The 13,719-nt window shown below is 42.8% G+C and overlaps 2 protein-coding genes across 2 annotated transcripts; one reads left to right on the top strand and one right to left on the bottom strand.

Moving 5' to 3' along the window:
• Positions 1-6,314: 6,314 nt before the first annotated feature.
• Positions 6,315-11,674, top strand: LOC131281938 (RING finger protein nhl-1-like). Its single transcript, XM_058311312.1, has 12 exons — positions 6,315-6,448; positions 6,532-6,674; positions 6,755-6,921; positions 7,115-7,195; positions 7,773-7,892; positions 9,552-9,639; positions 9,965-10,167; positions 10,249-10,385; positions 10,573-10,719; positions 10,806-10,994; positions 11,057-11,129; positions 11,198-11,674. The coding sequence occupies exons 1-12, from the start codon at positions 6,315-6,317 to the stop codon at positions 11,672-11,674; spliced, it is 1,959 nt and encodes a 652-aa protein (XP_058167295.1).
• Positions 11,675-11,946: 272 nt separating this feature from the next.
• On the bottom strand, positions 11,947-13,320 carry LOC131287678 (ras-related protein Rab-43). Its single transcript, XM_058316756.1, has 4 exons — positions 13,026-13,320; positions 12,856-12,940; positions 12,516-12,772; positions 11,947-12,442 (listed from the first exon to the last, which is right to left on the bottom strand). The coding sequence occupies exons 1-4, from the start codon at positions 13,239-13,241 to the stop codon at positions 12,335-12,337; spliced, it is 666 nt and encodes a 221-aa protein (XP_058172739.1). The 5' UTR covers positions 13,242-13,320; the 3' UTR covers positions 11,947-12,334.
• Positions 13,321-13,719: the final 399 nt, after the last annotated feature.

Below are 13,719 nucleotides of genomic sequence, written 5' to 3'. Positions count from 1 at the left end.
TATCCCCAAGCAGTGAGTAAAAATTACTTGTAAGATAATAATTTTTATGGACTTCCTGTGTCTTCTCACACGCGTTTGCATTTTATTGGCGTCCCAAAGATGCACTTGCGATTTCACCTTGTAATTTTATTTTCACCGCAATGAATTGTAGCTACCCGTGAATTAAGGATAATTTAAAAATGCTTGTAATCGGGCTGCGCACGGTCACACGAAAACCGTAAACGCATCCTCACCGGGAGAAACACGGGAGAACTCCTTTTACGTCCCATCAGCATTACAAGTATGACGAGCCGGGAGGAAAAAGAGAAACTTCCGTCCATTGTCCCGGCCATTGAATCCGATTGAGCGTGAAATGCGACGATAAATCGCGTGATCAGGTCACGTGTGAGTATAAGTTGAAAAGAAAACAAAAATCCCAAAACAAAATGAAATGCAAGAAATTGGCATACTGATTTATGAAGTTACATCTCTTGACCTCCCCGGAGTTTTTGTTTTCGTGTTTCGTTTGTTTAAACTTCTTCGATCATGGATCATGAATGAAATCGAAAAGAAACGTTTTATTTATTTAAATTGTTTCGTTATAGGTAAAAATAATTTAAAGACTCTTCTTCAGTTTCATAAATTATGAAACCGATATTTGAACTAAAACTGGCCACAAAAGGTATTGAGGAATAAAATTCTTTCTGCATCGCAATTCTTTCATTTTCAAATAAAATTTTGTGTTGAACGCTGTTAAATGCCACACAAATTGCTAATCTTATAATATCAATTAGTCAATTTGTTAAATATGTTATGTATCTGTTTTCTAGAATACGGTTGCCCGTTTTTCGTTAATTTATTCACATGAGTCAATCATGTAGGCAATCTTTATCCAAAATATTCAAGGATTTTAGCGGTAATGTAGTTATTTAACACAAGAAATACCGCGATTTTTACCCTTGAAACTTTACCGCGAATTATTTTCAATATTAAAAAGAAAATTTTTTTTGAATACGTAAGAATTAACCTTCCATTGGATGTTTGAAAGTCAGGCATTAATATTTGGTAGAATGTTTTAACCTTAAGAAAAAAATGTGAATGAAAAAGTATCTGGCCAGTTAAAATGACTGGTCCGGTAGTACTAGTGTTGAAGAAACTTGCAATTTTAATTTAGCAAATTTCCTTCCATTCAATCCTGCCATAAAATAATACACGAAACGCTTTGGCTACGATGCATATTTAATTGAAAACATACAGCATGGTGTTAATCAGGCCATTAATCATCGGAATCAATGAGAACAGCTCCCATGCGACCGTACCGCACGGTGCCGGTGGACAATTTCTTCGCTAATGAAGCCGAACATTAGCCGGCCGAATCATCATCGGACGCCGGCGTGACCCCCTGCATCTGGCACAGGCATAATTTCCGACTGCAATTCGACAACGCGTGCATTCGACTTTCACGCATCTCTGCCGACCCAGAAGAACGCAGCGGCAACAAAATGTGTCCCCGTCCACGATCGTCGATCGTTACATCGATCGTCTGTGTTGGAGTGTTTTGTGCGGAAAGTGCTCAATCTCGCGGGCGACGGCTGGAGGTGTGCTCGGAGTCACTGGCTCAACGACCACGGCCACGCCAAGATGGGTCAAGGTTTCGAGGGAAATGATGCGAAGGAAAGTGACTCAGTGATCGCCGGAAGCCGGAAGAGAGCCGAGGTTGGGGCGGGTGGACTCGGCTCGTTATCGGTAGTGCCCAAGAGCGGGGGTTTGGGGGGACGGCGGCCAGTGAAGGGAGTGCATGCAGGCCCGTAAATGCATTGCGTGTGCCACGGTGTTCGGATCGGGACGGAAACGAGTTTTTCCACGCATCCGATGGGCTTTTTGCACTTGCACCGGCGGGAGAGAGTCCGCTCGGAGTGAAGAGCAAGAAAATTACCTCGCCATGGGGATCCCCATTCCGCTGCCTGCTTCTTCCTTCTCTCATCTTCCATTTGTCTTTCAGCCATCTCGTTGCGGCTTGATTTATATCCAGCTTCTGGAGAAGCTTTTTAAAAAAATCAATTTGCCTTCAAAATACTTGAAACCTTACTAAGAAATGGACGGTAAACCAATGTTGAATTATTTTATTTTTTCTAAACTTTATAACAAACAAATTTAACTGGTTCAAATATACTTAAGAAAATGGAAATGACCAAACAGCGATAGTCACAAAACAGGTAGAATGTTTCTCTAAACTATTATCAGCATACCTTATTGTTGGCGGAATAATAATTTACTGTTTTTACCATTTTGAATAATCCAAAACCATCTTAAAAAAAATCAACGATTAAAAATATTCAAAATCAAAATAATTTTGCTCTAAAACATATTTATATTTTGTACAATGACACTGGATTTGGTATATTGGAATCAGGATAATCAAAATAACGTCTTAACAATCGTGTAACGAAAGTACTACTACAAATGTTTAGCCTATAAGATTTGTTTATCCAATGAGGTTCACGAAGAAGTAAAACGAAACGTCACGTAAAAGTAAAAAAGATATGCTTTTCATATAGTTTAGCAGTTGTCGTTCCAAGACACTCAATGCCATTCGTTCATCCTTTTCAACGTTCAACAAATGTTTATAAACACACTTTGAGGAATACTTTTTCATAACAACAAAAACAAAAAATGCAAATCCTTGTCTATTATATTCGGCAAAATAGAACATAACATAAAATCCAACTACCTCGCTATATTATCGGTAACGATTCTTTGTTTCCACCATTCCAGGCCACATGCCACGGCCACGCAAATGACTTTGTCGTATGCAATGTTGCTACATGCAACGAGTACCCCTTATCTTTCATCTCCGTTTCACTGAACGAAAACGAATTTCGCGACCGTGAATATGTCGCAAATCATTCGCGACAGCTTCAAACCCAACCAAATGACTTAACGATATCTGCATGCCTTGGCCCGCCAGCGCGGTGTAAGCATCCGTGCTCGGATCGCTATCATCACCGTGCCACGCGTTTTCACTATACGGCGACACGACCGACCGAACGAAAGCGATCGCGCGTCATCCGATGGCCGACATTGGTTTTCACTCTCATCGGACGGGACCGGAGCAAATCGGCCGGTCCAGCCGGTGATCCTCGTTGGTCCGAGGGTCAAGACCAAGGTAGGCTGGATGGAGCTGGGAAAGACGTTGTGAAAATTGACGTTCATGCCCGGTTCGTGCAGGAGGAGATGAGGAAAAACCAGACCTCCGCTGTCTGGCGCGAACGCGCTATTCTACTTTTAATTTCATCTGGCAGTGTGCCAGCGGGTCCACCGAGGGTGATCCATCTTCATCCGCACACCACAAGCATGCGAACAGGCAATATTCACGCACGAGGTACGGACGGTCGGAATGCGAAGAAAATCTGCCCCCAGAAAACTGGGAAAAGTGCAGCTCGAAAATGCATCACTGGCGGAAGACTGGGTGGCCTGGATTGGACCAAAACGCAAAGGCGGTTCGAACATGACATTTTACAGCTATTTGGCTGATATCTCGAGGACAAGGTATCGTACTCATGTGCCAAGGTTGTCGGAATCAACACCACACGTCCGAGGCTTATCTTCCTGCCGTGCACCTAGTTCAATTTCTTTGGAGAAGGCGTCGAATCACTTACTAAGGTATAGCTTCACTTCCGTAGGACGGTTAACACTGGTTCGCTTGGGTTCGCTCTAGAACTAGGAAAGTAGACACTTTCTGACGAACGCTGGATGAGATAAATTACACTAGGATCACTGTTTTCGTCTCGGCTGAAGCGACCGACAATCCAGATTAAACTGTGTCACACGTGCACCGAACGGCTGCTCGATAAAATGATGATCATTTTCTCACTCAAAGCTCAACCAGATTCCGCAGGACGTCTTCTGTGTGTGTGTATTTGTACTTGAATCTCTCCACGTGTCAGACCACGAAGCGGTATCACTTCGCCTCGATTGAATGGCAATCGATCGCTCGATTCCGGTGGCACCTAAATAAATCCTCGACCACGACAAAGGCAACCGTAACCACAAACTGCGCGCAACTGCCGTGAGGGCTTGCCAGTAACCGTTACCGCTTCGCTTTGCGCTCCGAGCTCGACTAAAGCGGCACGCTGCGCGAAAATACGGTTTAAGTGACTCCCGGACGACGCAAATCGACGGCCGGAGAAATGGCAAAAACGGGAAACCTGCCCGCCGGAATTGTGTCCTGCCCCATTGGGTGGGGAGAAGGGAAGGGAGTGAGGCAACTAGGCAATAAACGATCGGACGGACGAGTGAACCGACGAGAGACCGAAGAGCCTCGCACGCGACATGTTGCCGCAGGAACTGGTTGCGGGGTTCGCCGTCGGATGCATCACTCTCGCGCAAATCTTCTTTCTGTTTTGTTTGCCTCTCCTTGGGCCAACGATATCTTTGCAACGCAACCTTCTTACCCCCCGCTAAAGGGTGCATCTTTGCACTGCACCGGATAAGAGAATAAGGTGAAGGAAGAGCTGAAGACAGCAGCTTGACTTGAATCAGAATCCTTCCTCAGTGCATGACGTCGGATATTGGTTTGGTGGGTAACACGATGAGTGAAAGTGCACGACCGGTTCCGTTATAAATTTGATTACTTATATTAATGCCAGAACATTTTCACTGCGAGCAGATAAGATAATGAAAAATGGGTTATATTTTATCGACTATGCTAAAGAAATTGTATGCAACTTCGCAGAGTCTCAAAATTTGAAATTAATTTCCCTTTTGTTGCTTGCGGCTAAAAATGGGTCACCAACGGTAAAGAGGTTGAGTCAAGGTAGAACGTCGAATGTCACCAGCGATGCGCCAAGAACCAATGGCATGGTTGCTTGGCCAGCGTAAAGCGATTGGTTTTGTAAACACAAGGTTAATTCTGCGCTTATGTTATTAAGTAACGTTCTCGGGTAGAAAGTTGTAAACTCAAGAAACGTCCCCGGAGAAAGGTTGACGTTAGTTTGTAAGATCCGCGTTTAAGCTAGTATATAAGAGCGTTAAGAAGCATCAATAAAGTAGTACACATCTGGAACACGAAAAGAACGGTGTTCTCACTAACTGCTTGTTTTCAGGTCGTTCCCCCTTCTGCGGCATAAGCTCTCGAGACCGCAAGAGCACCCAGCAGGAAGGTAATAGGAGCAAAGAAGTACGAGAACTTTTGAGGCAGACACCCAAACTGAATTAAGCCCGTTGGGTGACGATTTCACGGGTCCCAGACGGCCAAATCTTTCGCTTGGCCGGGACGTGAACCACGCGCAACAAAGTTATTAAAATATATATTTAAAATTTGACTGAAAGTGTAGTCGCTAGAAGATTGCCTTTATGCTTATTTGTATGCTTCACTTTAGTTTTTTATTTGTTTATTTTTTATTACACTTTACTTTTCATTACAATTGGGCATTGCCTATTTTCATCTTTTATTATTTCAAACAAAATTATTCGCATTTTTTTGTTCAAATAAGCGCCCTTTATGGTAAGCATTTATTAATTCGCTGCGCTAAACTTTTCTTAAAGATCTACTTTTTTTTATTAATAATAATAATAATAATAATTTTAATCCCAGTAATAGTAGTAGTAGCATGAGGAATGACGGGTTCGAAAATCGAATTTCTTTCCGCGTTAATATGACTAACTTGGTAGATGAAACTAATTCGGTCGTTAACTAATATAGTAAACTATAGTACTGGGACAAATATGAGAAAGCATGTGGAAAAAAAAGAATAAAGGGATCTTTGAAAAACCTATGGTATTTAAGTTAAAACCAACAAAAACAGAAAAAAATTAAAAGCCTAACCTAACTTAACCTAGCTTATCCTAATAAAAATAACCTATTTGATTGCTTATCGAACTAGAGTATCAAGTTACTTACTTCATGAAAACTGCTTATACAATCCTTATACTTAATTCAATATGTATAGTATCAATTTCTACCGACGAAAACTAACGAAAAGAAAAGAAGATCTTTCAAAGACTGGTTGTAAATAAATTAGGAAAATAGTAAACAGTATACCATCTCTTTTATTTGGCATGATGAAGGAAGTAACGACCTCCTCGTAACAACAAAAGAACGACGCTTGATGCGCTCACCATACGGTAAACATGGGTATCTTCCGTACGATCAAACTGATTCCTATTGATGGGACACATGAAGGAAAACGAATGTCTCCGTGCGATAAGATGCCAATCTAGTTCGAGAGACCATCAGTTCCCGGTCAGTTCCTGGTCCGGTCAATGCGGGTTCAGTATCGTTTCACAGTTGCGTCGAGTGAGAAGTGGTAAGAACGTAACAGTTAGAGCTAATGATGAACCGTGGAATGCGCAGTAGCCGGCTTATTTCCTATGATGACACCGCCAGTAGCCCCCCGATGCCGATTCCTTTGCGAAACCGACATTCGGACGTGCCTTGTCAGCGCGGTTCTTATGAAGGTGGTAAAAAGTAAGTCTAGTGTTCGTGACGGGCAAGATCACCCAAGGAAATTCTGATAAGATCCTGGACTAATCTCCTTGTGACACTTACAGGGAGGTTATTACGAAAAATATCGAACAATTACTGATCTGCGGACTATGTGAACTTCGTCTTACGGCACCAAAAATGCTCAACTGCCAGCACACCTTCTGTCTCCTTTGCCTGGAGGGTTGTCTGCAGAAGCAGCCGGACAAAAGTAAGATACAAAGAGACAAGTACAATCAGTGAAATTTTCCTACCTGGTCGTCGTTTTTCCATTTCCCAACCCCCTTCCAGCGTACTTGGGTTGCTTTACGTGCGGAGCGAAGCAACTGCTGAAGGATGCCGATTTGTCAGCTCTTCCTTCGAATCTTCACATCGACAACATGCTGCTAATGATGCACCCTACGCCAACCCTGTCCTCTGGTCACCTCTCCCCAGTCACGAGCTATCAGCTGGAAAATGTAACGTATACCATCCCACATTTCTCAAACGCGTTCTTATCACCGTTTGAGTTCTTTTTTATTTATGTTCCACCGGTAACTTATCAGTGGTTGATAAAATCAATTCATTACTTTGTTTTCTTTCCTTTTCTGATGGCTCCGGTAAAATGGGATTCCTGAAAAACTTTTATCTGATTGGTGAGTGCGTTTTTAGAATCTCTCCCCGACCTTGCAATGTTCTAAGTGCGAGACTGTGTCCGAGACGCCGATGCACAAATGTGATCACTGCATGTCAGTAAGTATTTCTCGTGCACTATTGATCATATTACAGCTACGAAATGGAATTGAGGGTTGAACATGTATTAAGCTGATTTTACGACCAGTAAAGTTATCATTTTAGGGATAAAACTAGCTTTCTAGAGAAAACTTTGAGAATATTTTCTCTAAAAACTGGAATTTGGAAGAAAAAACCAAAAAACATGTTGAAAAAAATAATAGAAGTAAACTACAACATTAACTGTTGTGTTCCTCCTTCTCTTCGGATCTTTAAATTTATTTTAGAAATTTTGAACATTTTTGGAACAACAAAAACTCAGCTGTGAGAAACATTCGTGATTAAACCCAAATTGCACCAGATTGACCTGCTTTATAATCATCATTGACTTTCACACACAAAAATGGGAGTTTGCAGAACCGGTCTTTGTCGCGAGAATTAGCCAAAAACGTGCCCCATAAATGCCCTTCACTAATGAGAGAATTTAAAACAGAAAGATAAAACAAAAAAACCCCGCAATTCCACACGACGACAACCAGATGATGATTGGGCGCACGCGAAAAACTGTAGTCAAACAATTTGTCGCTATCGTTTGCAGATGCTCTGCGCGATCTGCTGGCTGGCGCACGTGGACGAACTCGGCCGGCAGGTGGGGCAGCTCGAGGGCCAGCTAAAGTCGGCCATCGACAAAATGGACCACAAAATGATCGAATACAAGGTAGGTGCAATCAAGATGGCTGGAATCAAACGCCCTCCAGGAGGACTTCCCCCTGGCGGTACGATGTAAGACGAGCGGTGGGTCGAGAAGCTCGAAAGGGTGTTGGGCAAGAAATGGGCGGGAGGGTGAGCAGTGATCAAAAAATTTATGCCATCATGCCACCACCGGCAAGCAGGTGATTATTTCGTGACTCGCTGAGCGGTAGGAAACCGGGCAAGGTTGCAGCGAAGGTTGAAGAAAAAACGGCGAAATTGCACACGCCATCCCATTGCGATTGAGAGTGAAAATGAGGTCAAGAGTGACACGCCAAAAAGCAATATCCTTATCACTCAATTGTATCAAAGCGGCGTAGAGATTATCATTAATCTGCATCCAAAACACCACACTGCCACGAGGAAAGTGTCTGCTGATTGACGGATTTGTAGCAGTTCCTCACTTCAACTTACATTAAACCGCTAACCTTTCCTCGCCACAGTAATTGCACAAAAGGTTGCCCCAAAGTCACCGGACACAGTATGGCCCGCGCAAATGGTTATTTTATGTAAGAAAAATTCATACGCCTTCATATTCGGCTCGATTGCGGGATGCGGCTCGGAAAGTGTGCACGAACGACCAAACGCTACTACCAAACCGATCACGCCTGGACCGTCCGTAAAGCTTTACTTGAAGCTCCGGCCACGTGCGGGGAATGCTGATTTTCCATTGCGCCGTTATAGTTCCGCTGGGACTCATTGCGCATGCACAAAAGCAAACAAGCCGAACCGACGCGCCGACCGTCCGTGTCTGGTGCGAGGTAAAAGTTGCAAAAGCCAACCGATTTTTGCTGCCAAACGAAAGTATCGTGGTCCGATCGATTGTGTCGCGGTGAAATTGAATCGATCCATGGAAATGGATGCACCGGTAGAATGTTAAATGTTTGTCCGACCCAAAGGCATGCCGCTTTTTGGTTTTGGGTAGTTGTGCGGAATTTGGGTTAGTTTGAATAGAGCAGCCAAAAATTCGACAATTATGTTAAACCATAACTAAGCTATTTGAATATTTGTGGTCAAGGTGCATAGCAAAACTATGCTTCAATTTTTTTGAATAATTACAACTGGAATGCTTTGCTTTAGAACAACTATGAATGATCAAATATTTGTTATAAAAAAATGTAAATTCTTTCTAGAGCAATTTGGGAATAGACGAAAATAAATTTAAAAAGTTTCGACACAATCTAACATACTTTTACAACGAGTTGATTCGAATGACAAAGTGGTGCATCAAAAAATTGAAAATTAAATCCTCATAAATTTACTAAGCAGAAGGCAACGCCAAATTTTCAATAATAACAAAGTAGTAGGGTTTCAAAATGAGTAGTCAAATTGTTGGACACAGTTTAAGATTTTCAAAAATGCCTTGGTTTCGTTTAAAAAAATATTTATATTTAATCGTTTTCATGAAAAAGAAGATCATGAAATGTGATCAAATGGGGAAAAAATAGGTTGGGGCCTTTAACACCCTTTCGAATTCGTCATCTAATCATGTTTGACATGGAAATAATTTATTGCTGATATGGAAATTTTATATTTTTCTCCGTCAAATTGTTGGTATTCATCTGCAATTTAAAAAAATAGATTCCGTTTAGAGATGTCTTAAACACACTCTGCCTTATTGTTTCAGAGCCGTTTCTCCGAGATCAACGACGAGATACATGGATGCTTTCGTGAGAAAATCCTAGCCCTTCAGCGCCAACAATCGGAGCTATTAGGTGAAATGGATTGCACTTTCTTCAGTTATTGTCTAAGTGTCCCCCATGTTATATAGCCATACCTGTCCCACCCAAACGCGTAAAGCCCAGTAGCAGTAGTACTGGCTACCGGAATTTGCTCGTGATTTGTTCACCCTCACCCCGTGCCGGGTAGACCGTTAATGCATGCGTTATGCCGGGCACGATCTACTCAACTTTTGCTTATTAGCTTCCTTTTTTTCCTAAATTCTCCTTCGAACAACAATGACGACGCCGATGACCGACGGCTGCACCAAATTCATCATTCACCCGAGGGGGTTTGTGCGCCACCGGACCCGACCGAAAGATGCCGCGCAAGGAATACTTAATGACGCGATCTGCTCGCACGAGGTGGTGAGGGAGAAAATCGAACTCCTGCTGGTGTCACTCCGCCGGCCGATCGTGGGTTCGCTGGATCCGGTCCAGCTGTACCTAAAGCTGCACAAAGACATGTCGGTCATCCTGGAGGAGGTGTCCCTTTGGGGGCAGGAACGTATCCTTTTCAATCGGGTGCGTTTTGTGTCGGGTGCACCGGAAACGTACCCACGATTAATATGGTCATTTCAATCTTACATTGGACGTGCTCCTTAGGAAAAACTTAAAGTGGAAACTTTGTTCGGGGTACCGACGCGGACAACCGTTAACAGGAGCTCCAGCTCTCGGCAAACACCCATCAAACATCAGCTTCATCCGAACTCGTCCGAAACCACGGTGGCACAATTTTACAAGTATGTTTTGCACTGCAGCTCGTTTTGTCTGCAAGTCAAAGAAGAATTTATTGGATATATGCTGCCGATGAATTAAAATGCAAAACAAACATTGACTCGTGTGACAGTGTGGTTGAGTTAAGGGTTCCTCATGGAAGCCCTCCTTTGTTGAATTACTTATAGCTTTATCGACTTTTTTCTCCTCAAGAAATCACGTCTACAAACCCCGACTGATGTGGAACCACTGCCAGCGTCCATCAGGAGTGAGCTTTGCTCCCTGGAATCACGAGTCTCTCGAAAAACCACTGCTCTACGTAGCAGGATCCGAATGTCGCATCGTTTTCGGAATTAACAAGTAACTATTTTCTTTTACTACACTTCATACTATCGATTCTTACTACTGGAAGCGATAATGGTGTGTTTTTAAACGTCGCCTTCCAGAGCAAACGGTCAAATAATGCAAAAAATAACCCACGAAGAGCTCAGCTACCCGCAAGGACTAGCATTCGATGCCGAACGGAAGGAGATGTTCGTTTCCGACACCTGGAATCACTGCATCTTCGTGTTTTCGCACGATGGTAATTTGCTGCGAAAACTTTGCTCCAAGGGTGATCAAGCTGGGCAGCTAAGGTATTAGGTGAAGAATGTTAAAATATTCTCTTAAGATTAACTAAATGCAGCGTTCATTGTAGATCTCCTCAAGGAATCGCATTCAGTTCGGATGATTTCATCTTCGTTTGCGATACGGGAAACGATAGGATTCAGGTACGATTAGAAACTAAACCCCCGGGTGTATCGACACCAGGTAATGGAAATCTCTTTCCCACCTGCAGTGTCTCAGTGCCATGGATGGGAAACTCCATTCCCAGTTCGGCCGGCTAACGAAAGATCAACTGATCAAGGCATCTCTAACAAAAACCGCCGCACGCATGGTGGACTTGAAGAATCCCACCGATATCGCCGTGCAGAAGGATGCCTCCCTGCTGGTGCTGGACGCGGGCAACCGTCGGGTGAAAATGTTCAATAAATTCGGCGAACAGTTGCTGGAGTTTGGCCAAACCGGAACGATCAACGGGCAGTTCCAGTACCCGGAGGTGATTGGGGTGGATCCGGCCGGATTTATCCTGGTAGGGGATGGTGGAAACGCCAAAGTTCTGGTCTACCGCCCGAATGGACAGTTTGTTACAGCACTTGGATCGCGGGGCGATTCGGCGGGGAAATTTAACTGGATTTCTGGCATTTGTATCAGCAAGGATTGGGAGATTGTTGTTAGCGACTACAAGAATCACGCTGTGCAGCTTATTTTCTAACCCCACTTGATAACAAACACGTTTGATAGTTTACGAATTTCACGATGAAAACATTTTATTCAAAGGGTTTAAAATATTGCTCTATTTACAACGGTTTGTTAAAATAGTCCTTTAGTTGCGCAAGTAAATAAATAGTCCATATCAAATATGCTGATTACTCTATTTCGACGCAATAGATCGCTGTTCACAGCTAAACTTGGACTTATCTTCGAGTGCTATGAAAATAATTCTTTAATTCTGTTAATTCTATAGTTCGAGCCTCTTCAATTTCACATGCTTCGGAAAGGTGTTGATTGCCTCTAAACATTAGTTAACACACCAGCATTTGAAAATATTATCTTCCAATTATATACAACTGATACCAATCACCGCATTTTATGGATGAATCGATACGCATGGTTACAATCGAGAATAAATATAAGTTTTTTGCTGCCACAAAACCAAAACCCGGGTCTGTTATTTCTTAACACTAATGCAACAATCTGTAATTGTTCTTTAAATTGCTTTCAACGACGGCGACATTAGGACACATTTCTCTAGGCGAGGGTTACAGAAATACCTTCCAATGCGCCACACTTTTGTTCGGTTCGCGGTCCACGTGCTTAGTTCCTCTAGTAATCGCGTGCAGGTATCAGTAGCAACCAGGTTGAGCGGCATGCTTCACGTTACATTGCACACCGCATTGCATCCGTTGGTTGATAAGCTCTTGCTTTTTCCCAGCGTTATGGCTTCTTCCTCTTCGGCTGCCGTTACCCCGTCGTGGCGTCTCTGTATGCAGAAATGAAAGCGGATTGCTCGATGATATGAAACAAGAAAAGGTCATGGTGTCAGCCGGACGAACCTTCAGCTCAGTCGCCAGCGTCATGAATGCGTCTTCAATGAATCGATTATCTTTCGCCGATGTTTCCATCACAAACATAACCTCCGGGATGTATTGGCACATGTTTTGGGCCTCTGAAAATTCCACCTCCCGGATCGAGTCCAGGTCGGATTTGTTACCTATTACGAAGATCATAACGTTCGACGCAGTATACCGGCGGACTTCGTCGATCCAACGCTGGAGGCTGAGAAATGACGAGCGCTTGGTGATGTCGTATACTGGGAAAAGATGTGACAGGAAAGCAGTCATTAATGTGATTCATCGAGTCGACTGCATCTTCATCAGCCCCTTTACTACAAACCAATTATGACTCCGTTAGCTGATCGATAGTAGCTTTGCGTAATGGTGCGGAACCGTTCCTGGCCAGCTGTATCCCAGATTTGAAGCTGCAAGCATACACCACATGATTAATGACGAAATTCGGTGTCGTTTTATAAGGAAACTTTGCATTCGCTTCAACGAACTACGAACCTTTACTTTCTTCCCGTCCACTGTGACCGCCTTCATTGAGAAATCCACGCCGATTGTATTGCCGTGACTTTCGATGAAGTTTCCCGACTTGAACCGCTGCACGATGCATGTCTTTCCGGTACCACAGTCTCCAATCAGGACAATTTTAAACAGGAAGTCAAAGGATTCGTCGCCGTTTGTTGTTATCAGCGACGTAGGACTGCGGGTGCTGGACATCGTTCTTTTTTCGTTTTCCTTATAATACCACTGGCGCGTTTGATAGTTGATAGAAATGCCACAGTAGAAGAATCCTACACAATCCTTTACAACACAGTTTAATTTCTGCAAACTAATCAAACGCAGCTAAACCTTTGATCAGACTGGGATTTGAGATTGTTTTCTTTGTCTTTTTAAATAAAAAACAAATGTTTTGACGTTTCGCGACGAATTGGCGAACTACGGAAATATTGTGGGCAAAAATGGTTGTCATAAAAATTACTCGTAAAAAAGTGGAGAGTTTATTCACGATCGAGATGGACATAAAATAAATAGTTTATATATTTATTAGGTTATCAATTTTATATAATTTTGATACTCTATCGAAATAAATTGTTTGGAAAACAACTTTTGAAATATTTCATGGCGAATTTTTTCACAACATCCGATTTCGCCGCACATTACTTTTGACAGATCATGTTGCTTCATTTTTTCATTT

The sequence above is a fragment of the Anopheles ziemanni genome, chromosome 2 (assembly GCF_943734765.1).
Source record: "Anopheles ziemanni chromosome 2, idAnoZiCoDA_A2_x.2, whole genome shotgun sequence".
Taxonomy (NCBI): domain Eukaryota; kingdom Metazoa; phylum Arthropoda; class Insecta; order Diptera; family Culicidae; genus Anopheles; species Anopheles ziemanni.
Note: the sequence above shows the minus strand (reverse complement) of the source record. Positions and strands in the feature narration are given on the sequence as shown.

Excerpts from the sequence above, each read along its gene's own strand:
- LOC131281938 (XM_058311312.1), top strand. The coding sequence starts at position 6,315 with ATGAACCGTGGAATGCGCAGTAGCCGGCTTATTTCCTATGATGACACC. Across the intron at positions 7,196-7,772 it reads AATGTGATCACTGCATGTCA|ATGCTCTGCGCGATCTGCTG; the intron begins GTAAGTATTTCT and ends TATCGTTTGCAG. Across the intron at positions 10,995-11,056 it reads GATCAAGCTGGGCAGCTAAG|ATCTCCTCAAGGAATCGCAT; the intron begins GTATTAGGTGAA and ends CGTTCATTGTAG.
- LOC131287678 (XM_058316756.1), bottom strand. The coding sequence starts at position 13,241 with ATGTCCAGCACCCGCAGTCCTACGTCGCTGATAACAACAAACGGCGAC. Across the intron at positions 12,773-12,855 it reads AGCTAACGGAGTCATAATTG|TATACGACATCACCAAGCGC; the intron begins GTTTGTAGTAAA and ends ATCTTTTCCCAG. Across the intron at positions 12,443-12,515 it reads CGCTGGCGACTGAGCTGAAG|AGACGCCACGACGGGGTAAC; the intron begins GTTCGTCCGGCT and ends TTCTGCATACAG.